The sequence below is a fragment of the Ictalurus punctatus genome, chromosome 25 (assembly GCF_001660625.3).
Source record: "Ictalurus punctatus breed USDA103 chromosome 25, Coco_2.0, whole genome shotgun sequence".
NCBI classification, from domain to species: domain Eukaryota; kingdom Metazoa; phylum Chordata; class Actinopteri; order Siluriformes; family Ictaluridae; genus Ictalurus; species Ictalurus punctatus.
In genome coordinates, this window is record NC_030440.2 from 2,039,495 (window position 1) to 2,050,000 (window position 10,506).

Below are 10,506 nucleotides of genomic sequence, written 5' to 3' on the forward strand. Positions count from 1 at the left end.
CCGGAATTAAAGATGTCTGCTACGGAAGAAGACACGGAGCTAAGAGACCTTCTGATTCAAAATTTGGAAAATAATGGCGTTCTTAACAAGATTAAGGTAATTTCATATTTGTTGTCTATAAGTATATAAGTTTAACACGCAGTGTTGTCTTTCGTATAGAGCCCAGCATGTAAATGCTACTGGTGTAGCTAACTGTGTTAGCTGACTAGACAGACTGAATGACAACAAACAGTAGCTATGGTCTCAGCTTACCTGACCATTTAACGGCTAGATTCTGAAGAACGCAGCTAGGTTTGATGACTATCATGGAAAACTCGCCTGTACAACACATTAAGTATGTTTATTTTAAAAATATTCATCATATGTTTAGTGCTAATGTGTTGGTCGGTGATGTATTCTTGTTATTCCCCCCAAAAAATGAGCAGTTCTGTGCCACGGTGACGTCACAAGGGGACACTGCTACTGCTGCAGTGTTTAACAGGAGGAGGGAAAGAAAAAAAAAAAATCAGTGATCACAAATATTGACCTAACACCTTAAAAACTTCAAGCGCAAGAGTGTCTTTTCTCTCAGCATTTTCTCATCACTATTGATGATGGTGTTAAGCTTTTTTTTTTTTTTAACCTGATCTGTTTGAGCTGGACAGAATAAAGGGCTAAAGCGCTGCTGCATCAGACTGGACTCTTCTTCCGCCTCTCTGGCCGTGGCTCTTACTCTAGTTCTGATTCCTGTGCAGAACGATGCATCCCTGCACTACTGTATGCATCCCTGCTCAGTGGTTAAGATGTTGGACTACTGATCAGAGGGTCGTGAATTCAAACCCCAGCACCGCCAAGCCGCCACCGTTGGGTCTTTGAGGCCCTTGACCCTTAACTGCTCAGATATATAAATTGAAGTCGCTCTGGATAAGGGTGTCTTCCAAGTGCCGTAAATGTCATTTTCACAATTGCTTCATTATATCTAGTCTTTAATTTATTTATTCATTTTCATATGGTTCATTTACATGTGATTCATTTACATGTGATTCATTTACGTATGATTCATATTCATGAGATTCATATTCATGAGATTCAAATTCAAGTGATCCATTATCATGTGATCCACTTACGTATGATTCATTTACATGATTCATTTTCATGTGATTCATTTACCTTTTCTCTTCTCTCCTCCCTTCCCTTTCCCAAATATTTCATTGAGAAGAAGAAGAAGAAGAAAAAAAAAACCCACCCCTCGCCCCCTCATCGTGGCTACTCAATAACTGTCGCTGGTTATATAAATATTATTAAACCCAAGAACAGGCACAAAAATTTAAGTGGGAAGTGTCTGTAACTCCATAAAGTATACGATAAAGGGATGCCATTTATAAAAAAACAAACAAACAAATAAATAAATAATAAATAAATAAATAATCATCTAAGTTAGGAGCGTATGCTTCATTATATCTAATCTGTAACTCCACTATTCTACAGGGTTTCCCAAAAGTCTCCATACACAGGGGAGATTAACACTGTGTCGAAAATGTTTATAAGGAGATTTTATTTCATATGGAGATTTTTGGGACGCTGAATTTTTATTTGGAAATTCCCCTTAGTCAGAAGTGTATTTTCTCGAATATTGTTAACAGACCGTGCACTTGTCACGTGTGTGCACCGACCATGACACCTCATATGTGTAAAGTACTTGGTAAAATAAAGAGATTCTGATAAGCAGGCAGTCAGACAGCACTGTGGATCAACCATTAACCATGGTGAAAATAGACCAACAAATCAATGTCAGCCCAGATTGAGTTTTTTTTTTTTTTTTAAATTCTAAAATCATTCTTGGAGGTTATTGAAGCACCCGTGTTCATTCTAAAGATTAATATGCACTTGGTTCAGGGTGGATTTGGTCTTTTTAGTGGGATTTTCACACTGGCATTTTAGTCTGAAACAGTGCACGGTTTGCATGAAAAATCGTCAATGTGAAAGCTGTCATGCGGACCGGGAAGCGCACCGTGGTACCGGACCCGAGACTACACCGTCGGAGGTAGTTTGCCCGCAGCAAACACGCCCGGTGTGAAAATCCACCTAAGTGCTGAGTTCCTACACTCACACTCTGAGAGCGTGAATGTTTCCTGTATGGAACGACGTTACTTAAAGTCTTTATATCCAGATGATTTAACACATCCGTGTCTGTTTGTCCGTTTACAGGCTGAGCTTCGAGCTGCGGTATTTCTGGCTTTAGAGGAGCAAGATAAAGTGGAGGTAACTAAAAGCAGTCCAAGCTTAAACATTTACATCTTCGTGACTGCGAAGATTCTGAATAACCGTCGTGTCTCGTTTGCCCTCACTAGAACAAAACTCCTCTTGTAAACGAGAATCTGAAAAAGTGTCTCAGCACTAAAGATGGTAAGTTATTATTATTATTATTATTATTATTTTTTAAATGATGATTGTGATCAGTTATTGGGATGAAGTATCCGCTAAACACCACCTGTCTTAACTGTCAACTAATTCTCTGCAGGGCGCCTTGTGGCCAGTTTAATCACAGACTTTCTGCAAGTGTTCAATCTCGACTTCACCCTCGCAGTTTTTCAGCCAGAAATTAACACGGTATTTCCATGTTCGTTACTTCTCCTCGAAATGTATGAACGGCATGTATGTGGTGAGGGAATGAAATGCGCCTCCTTGGGGAGGATAGTCGGACCATTTCGTTTCACAAACGGACGACGGCGTATATATGGTGCTGTTTTCTTTAGATATGTTTATCTTTCAAGGTCTCGAGGTTTATAAGTCGTGAAGCTTTTCGTAATAAACTCTTTCTCTTCACGTTCTGCCAGCTGTAAATGAAATATCCGCTCAGAGGAGAAGCTTGTATCTGCAGAGTAAACAAAAGATGTGCTACACCAGCATCCAGAAAGTCAGGACGAGGAGGTGTCGCCAGTGTTAGTCGTGTCCGTCTAATCGGGAAAGCTTTTACAACAGCATTCAAGTGATACGGTGTGTTCTCATGGAAGTAGTCATTAGAAGATATGTAAATTGTGACCATCGAGGGATGCACGTGGTGAGCAGTGATACTCAGTCAGGCTGCGGCTTTGGAGAAGGACGCTCGATTGGTATTGAAGGCCCCGGCGTGTGCCGAGAAAACATTCCTCACATCGTTACACTGCCTCCACCAGCCTCGGCTGTTGACGCAAGGCAGGTTGAAGCCAACGATTCATTCCGTTGAGGGCAAATTCTGACACCGTTATCTACATGTTGTGGTAGAAATTGATATTTGTCAGACCTGGTGATATTTTAGTGTCTAGAAACGATCTCAGTCTGGTGTCTTGCAATAAAATGTCTCTTCAATGACGCCACAATTACATCGATGTAGTCAATGAAAACTACAACGAATCAATGTACGCTATATTAGGAACACATGTATCCCTGCACATTCCTGCAGTTATGTATTCAGCCAATCACGTGACAGCGGCGCAGAGCAGAAAAATCATGCCGATACAGGTCAAGCGCTTCAGATGATATTCCCGTCAAGCATCGGAATGAAGAAAACGTGTGATCTCTGTGGACTTCGATCGTGCTATGGTCGCGGGTGGCTGGGCAAATGGGCTGGTTCGAGTATTTCAGAAACGTCTGATCTCCCGTGAACTTCACACACGACAGTCTCTAGAGTTTACTCAGGATGGTGTGAAACCCCCAAAAAAATTTCTGGAAAGTGGCCGGAAACGCCTTGTTGAGGAGAGAGATCAGAGGAGAATGGCCAGACCGGTTGGAGCGCACAGGAAGGATATAGGAACTCAAATAATCACTCTTTTACCTTCACGGTGAGCAGAAAAGCATCTCACAACCCATCAAACCTTGAGGTGTATGGGCTATAATAGAGGAAGACTACGCCAAGTTCCACTCCACAGCCAAGAACAAGAATCTTTGCTGTAAATTGTGACGTGGCTTACGCGACACTGCTCTCTAGTGGACACACCGACATTATGCGTGACCATGAAGACCTCACCCTACGCAGAAGTATAAATCCGTCTCGTGCTGATTTTTCGTTTCTGACCTGGCGAACCAGCACGAGGATGGATTTATTGATAGGGACTTCAGAGCGCTTGTGTAAGGCGCTCTAGATAAGAACATCTGCCAGATGATGTGAATGTAAATGTAATGTAAATAAATCATTCTGCCAGGCACCGGATCCGAACCGTATAATTTCACTAAGACGCTTCAATTTTCCACCTTGTTTTCTCTAGGTAAATGGACTGGACACCCGTGAAAGTTTGTCCAAGGAGCTCAGCTTCTCTGAATCCGAGGGGAATAAGAGCACACCTCTGCTGCTTGAGTTAATTAAGAGAGGCAGAAACAAGGAGAAGTTCTCCATCTTCTCTGAGGTGAGTGTCGTTTTGGACTTTCCGGAGAAGAATTATAACTGCTGAATGAACTCCGTGATTTAATAAGAATGCATTCACTCTCTCTATCTCTCTCTCTCTCTCTCTCTCACTTTCGCAGGCAGATCGGGCGACGCATATCCCCAAGGTCTATATACGCGTAACCTATTTAATACACCTACACTATACAGTAATCACAGGTGAACTACAGTACCGGGGATGGAATCCAGACGCGTAATTAAGCCTGCTCTTCAACCCTTATAAAATGTGGTCGATCTCTGGTTGATTCATCTCATGCTCTCACTTTACCCCCACATATTTGCGCCCCAGATATATTATTGAGGTCACACAAAGGAAGGAGGATGTAAATTAAGGTGTTTAGAATTTGTGTGAGAGAATTCTTTCCTGTTCAGCTACGTTTTGCAAAACAACCCTGTCCTACTTCTGTGCATCTGGTAACTTTGTTCTATAGTTCAGATCAGCGTGTCTTCACCCGTCTCCGTTACACTAAATCACCAAGCCGTCTTCCGTGCGACTGCGCCTCGTAGAAATACACTCCCCGCTCGTTTCGTGTTCATATTCCGGTTACGACCGGACTCTTTTTTTTTTTTTTTTTTAATCAATTAATTAATTAATTAATTTTTATAATGACAAAGTTGTATACAACTAGTTTTATGCCACAGCACAGTTCTCGAAGCTGATTGGTCTGGGGGTGTTGATGAGTTTTCTCTCGCAGCAGCTCTGATAGTAGTCCCAGCTGCGAGGCGAATCTCAGGTTTATATTAATGCGCTCACGTTCTTGTTTCTATAGTAACAACTTTAAAAAAAAAAAAAATTTTAAAAAGAGAGAGAGAGAGTCGTTTACAGCCTCTGTCGGGGCTTTTATAGGAAACTAATCTTTACATCACACCAGCCCGAGGATCTTTCTATAACAGCACGTCCGCAGTGTTTATAAGAAGGTCTGAATTGTGTATTTATCCGCCATTTTAGGAACCGTCCCCTCGTCAGATTTCTGAAGCACAAAGATGTTTCGACAGCAGGCGCAAGGTAACTCTACACAAAACTATAGCTTTCTTCACGTCGTATTTTTAACCGCTCTCTTACGTATTTTAGAAAGCTGTGTAATTCTTCTACTGTGATTTTTTTTTTTTTTTCTTTTCCTCCTGTATGCTTTTTCAGGTCTTATTCGTTCCATCATTCAGGCGAAGTGAAATCACCGGGCTTATTTGTTTAATACGTATGTACTCATGGGTTCGTTTTTTTTTTTTTGTACCCTAGGATAGGAGTGGTGGTTTGGTCAAAGAAGAAGTCCTTGGTGTTTTCTCAGAGCTTTTCCCCAGTTTTAGCAGGTAAGATGCTAGAGATACCGGCGCATACCGAGAAGCCACAAGAGGAATTAGTACAGCTTTTGCTCTGCTCTCTGATCTTATCGCTGACCCATATACAGTCTGTTCGCTTACGACACCTTTTGTGAACGATTATGAAAGAAAGGGTGAGGTTTCCACCGCAACCGTGGTCATGACCTTCTTTACGACTTTGACACGACCTTGACCTAAATGCCGAGCGAAATAGTAATAACTTTTCGACAGTTGTAATTAAATCCCCAACATCGTTGCATGCATCTAGGTGATAAAGACATGCATCTCCTACAGTATGAACGTCCTTTAAGATCAGATAATACTTTATTAATCGCCAGATGGAGAAATTAGGGTTAATTGATGACTCGTGTGTGTGTGTGTGTGTGTGTGTGTGTGTGTGTGTTGGTCCTGCTGTTAAATGAAGAGGCATGCTAGAACGATTCGTGGCCGATGAACTCGGAGCCAAAGATATAAGTAATTGTGAGTGCTCTTTTCAGTTTGTCTTTCTTCCTGCATGTATCTTGTGCGAGTGTGTGTTACATACCGTGGGTTGCAGTATGGTTACTGAGGTTTTCTCTCCCTTTTTTTTTTTTTTTTTTTTTCTTTTTTTTTCCCTAGCTGTAGACTTCCAGGAATTTTCGGCGCTGTTTAAACAACTTTATTTGCAGTGCAGAAGTGTGGTAAGTCCACCTGTACTTAAAACTAACACGGGACTAAAAGTTTTACGATCATCCCGTGTGTGGAAACGATATCCGTGTTTAAACTGCACACTGAATATACTGTTTGAATGCATCATATTAATAATAATAATAATAAGAAGAAGAAGAATAGAACTTTTCATTTCGAGTTTAAATCTCAAAGTGCGTCGCAAATAAAACACTGAAGTTTTTCGATCGATTTGTTTATTTGATAAACATCTGTATCATTGTGTAGGTTGCCAGTGACGTAAGTGTTGGAGTTCACCCTGCGAGTAAGGTTACCGAGGAGAAGATCAGTCCACCGCCTACCAGCAAGGTCACGACCTCACATTTAAATCGTCGTCCTTTACAACTGAATCATTACAACTGAATCATTACAACTGAATCATTACAACTGAATCATTACAACTGAACCATTACAACTGAATCATTACAACTGAATCATTACAACTGACACGTTGACCGTCCGTAATCCGATCAGGATCGGAGCGTTCTCCGTTTTCCCCCTTTCACGTATTCTTTTTGCACCGCCCGTAGTTTAGCGCTACGCTCCTACACGCGTTAAATATATATACGATTGATCTACGCCATGTTTAGAAAGGCGAAGAGTGGTTGCGTTTACTGTATTCAAAGCAAAAGTGTTTTTCTTTGTTTGCCTCATAAAGCACAAAGGGGCTTCCCCCGCGAAAGCTCGATTCCGATTTCTCCTTTTCTCAGCTCATCGTTTTCTTAACGAGCCTCTGATGAAACGCCCGACGACTAGAGGGTCGACAGTGTCTCTGAACGTACCGCGTAAACGCGGTGTTCCTGTTTCGTCGTGCGCGTACGCCGACGTGACGTATATGAACGGAGGGGAAAACGGACGAGCCCCTCCGTATCGTGGTTCAAGAGCGCACGGACTTTCTGAAACGGCCGGCGTGTTTTGAAAGAAACTTTTACGAAGTAGCTAGAGACGTTGCTTTTATTTTGCTCCGGCAGATATCCGGGTATCTTAGCCCGGATCAAAAAGCAGCCCCGATATCATCCCGAAATTCATCCTCGGTAGAATTGTATTTTAGTTGAACTCAGATTGTGCATATCTTTATGTAGATTTACACCATAGATCTTTTAGGTGAGGTAAAAAAAAAAAATTAACTACAGCTGAGTTTTAGCATTTGAGGAAATGGGGTTTTGTTTGTGTTTTTTTTTTTCTTTTTAAGTTTTTCTTCCATTTCCTCTTGTGCTTCTGTGCGTGCCGGTCTACGTCTTTGTCTGTCTGTGTGTGCGTGCCAGCCAATCTGTGCATGTGCCTGCTTTTTGTCTTTATCTGTGTCTGTGTGTGTCTGTCTGTGTCTTTGTGTGTGTCTTGGACTATCTGTGTCTTCGTCTATGTGTTTTTGTCTGTATGTCTGTCTGAGTGTCTGTGTTTTTTGTTTTTTTGTTTTTTTTATGTGTGTGTGCGCCCTTGTGTGAACCAATGCGAACACGTACACATTGGTACACATCGGTTCGTGTTGGTTCATTACTCATCCGATGACGGAGGTACGTCAGCTGTGGTTACTGATTGCTGATGCAGGTTGATGCTTGTGTTCTCATATTTAGATACCCAGGTATAAGGGATTTAGAAAGGCCAGTGCAGCGCAGGAAGAGCCGCCTGGGCCTCAGGTAAAACGCAGGTGTGGAAACGCTTAGCGCAAGCCGCTCGCAGCACCTCATCATGCAGCTTCAGAAAAGTAGCTCGGCTAGCGTCCGCCCGGCTGCAGAAACCCTGCCTTCCAGATCTTTTAAGCCTTTTCTGTCATCCTGTCCTGCTCAAATCACCCCGATGCTAAATTAATCCAGCCTTTCCATTAGCACAGGAAATGTCTAAGCACTTCACTCAGCGCCGTACCCAGCTGCTTCACTTACATTTAAGATCATCCGAAGCTTCCGCTAATCGGTGATTCATTTAACATGGATGTCCTTTCTATAAGACGTCAGCAGTGATGTTCGGGCGGTTTTAATAACGCGCACGCGGAAGCTTTTAAGGGTCGACACGGCGACGCCGTGGGAATCCCGTCCCGAGGTGTGTTTAGTTCAGAGTTCAGAGATCACTTTATCGTTTGCCTATATTACTCGTAATTTTTTGCTTACTCATAGCTGGATATTTTTTATCTGGGCCAGTTTCGGAAATGATTATCGTATTGCGTTCACAGGCGGCGTCTGACTACGGTGAACCGTCATGGATACGGTTCAAATGTCAGAATGCCATCGAATGTGGCGCCGACCTTTTCGTTTGAACTATTTCCTCTTTCAGCACGGGCCCTTTAATCTTTGAACTACATTTCATCCCATTTCACACGCAGCACCTCCCGCGTTCTTCGTAAGACGTTTAAAACTTAGGTCAGAACAGCTGAAAGACTGGTGTCTGGGGCAACCCCAAGCTCTGTTGATTTAAAAAAAAACAACTATTCATGCGACCCACAGATTTCAAGGACGCATCTCAAATTTGCTCGTCTGTTATTATTCATTATCGATTCAGAAAGCCGCTCGGCTCATTCCGGCGTTCAGGTGTTCTAACCTAGATGTCGTTTCGGAAGTGTAGCACTGTATTGGTTTGTTTTAAGTTTCGACGCAGCTAACCCCCGGCACAATCGCTAACTATACCTTTTTAAAATGACGAATAAAGGGTCGGACGTGTAATAACGCCGATGTTTCTATGGCGCCTCTACCGCAGGCTGGAGAACCCCCGAGTCACTGTGAGTCACCGATCTCCCAGAAGAGCAGAGCTTTTGTAGCCAGCGACGGGTTTATCACCAGCAGGAACGAACCCGCAGCTCTGAGGAGACCTCTAGACCTAGGCCTGGAGGACGACGACGAGGAAGGGGACTCGTTCTTCGACGATCCTCTCCCGAAACCTCAGAAGACCTACGGCTGGTACGAGCTCGGAGGAAATCCTCGTTTTTCTCATAACTGTACAGTAATGCTCATATCAGCAGCACTTTAGAGAGTTTCAACTCGTGTAAACACGCACTTTGGTTCTCGTCTTCACAAAACATTCAAACCCTGATTGTAGTCACGACCATTCCGTGCAGTAACTTGCATCTGGAAAAAAAAAAACGTTTATAAAACTGTTGCTTTTAAATTGAGGTGCATCTTTCGCAAGAAATATTGCTTTTATGTCGTTACCTTTAGATATAAAGAACTGTTGCTGTATTTAACATGAATTCCTTACATGCATCTTCTCTTTTATTGTGGCATCACTGCGTTGGGGGACAGTAGTTTGCCCTCCACAGATAAGCCATACACAGGGCAAAGACTTTCTGAAAAGAGCTTTAGTCAGAAAGAGTAAGTATTTCCTTTATCCCCAGGGTGCATTAGTTGCTTTCAATAGCCGACTCTGAGCTGTGTGTCTGATTTTTATTTTTTCCACATCAGCGCTCCCGTCAGCTCTCGGAGCTTTTGTATCGCAGCTCAACGTCGTCCTTCCTTTCCTCTTTGTATCTCCCTTTTTACATGTTTCTCCCCTTCTGTCCCTGCCTGTCACCTGTCTCTGCTTTCTCCCGTGGTCCTGTAAGGAGTCAGCACCCGCAGAGGGAGGAGAGCCTGGCAGGGCCGTCCTTTTCCAAAATGAGGAGGGGTACTAGCCTCAATGAGTGAGTGTGCATGTAGTGATCACGCTGCCATTCTAGCCCACTGCAGCCATCTTACCCATGGGTGCAAATCCAGGCTCTCTGGCCCTTTGGTGCCATGGACTCATCCTTATAAATCTCTGGGTTTTTATTTTTTATTTATTCATTTATTTTTTTAAACGGTGTGTTGTTTGAACGAATTGTATAAACTCCACAAGCTCAATGATGACATACTTCTTGATGTGTTTCCAGCCTTTACCATTTCCTCCCCTTCTGCACATTTGTGCATCTTTTTAATCTCAAACGTATTTCCTTTGACTGTTTGTCTGGGTGTGGTGTGTGTGCACGCGTGTGTGTGTGTGTGTGTGTGTGTGCGCTCGCGCGCACGTGTGCGTGGTCTATGTGCATGTGTTCACATGCTTTGTCTGGCCTCAGTCTGTCTGCTATAGGCAGTGACACTGAGGGTGAAGGAGAGGACATGTTCTCAGATGCTGAGAACAAG

At 42.9% G+C, this 10,506-nt stretch overlaps 1 protein-coding gene across 24 annotated transcripts in view; it reads left to right on the forward strand.

The window, feature by feature from the left end:
* The window catches only part of cep43 (centrosomal protein 43), a 14,722-nt gene continuing 4,216 nt past the window's right edge, over positions 1 to 10,506 (forward strand). For 5 of the 24 annotated variants that reach the window (XM_047150894.2, XM_053675578.1, XM_053675580.1 and 2 more), the window contains exons 1-15: positions 1 to 96; positions 2,188 to 2,241; positions 2,331 to 2,385; positions 2,501 to 2,589; positions 4,224 to 4,361; positions 4,480 to 4,506; positions 5,349 to 5,405; positions 5,637 to 5,707; positions 6,141 to 6,196; positions 6,335 to 6,396; positions 6,650 to 6,730; positions 7,996 to 8,058; positions 9,110 to 9,309; positions 9,951 to 10,028; positions 10,440 to 10,506. The exon at positions 10,440 to 10,506 is cut by the window's right edge and continues 23 nt beyond it. In XM_047150894.2, coding sequence (XP_047006850.1) covers positions 13 to 96; positions 2,188 to 2,241; positions 2,331 to 2,385; positions 2,501 to 2,589; positions 4,224 to 4,361; positions 4,480 to 4,506; positions 5,349 to 5,405; positions 5,637 to 5,707; positions 6,141 to 6,196; positions 6,335 to 6,396; positions 6,650 to 6,730; positions 7,996 to 8,058; positions 9,110 to 9,309; positions 9,951 to 10,028; positions 10,440 to 10,506 — 1,182 coding nt within the window. In that variant the 5' untranslated portion in view covers positions 1 to 12. Of the gene's footprint in view, positions 97 to 2,187; positions 2,242 to 2,330; positions 2,386 to 2,500; positions 2,590 to 4,223; positions 4,362 to 4,479; positions 4,507 to 5,348; positions 5,406 to 5,636; positions 5,708 to 6,140; positions 6,197 to 6,334; positions 6,397 to 6,649; positions 6,731 to 7,995; positions 8,059 to 9,109; positions 9,310 to 9,651; positions 9,721 to 9,950; positions 10,029 to 10,439 lie in introns of all 24 variants that reach the window. The other 19 variants (XM_047150897.2, XM_047150899.2, XM_047150900.2 and 16 more) reach the window with 11 other exon arrangements.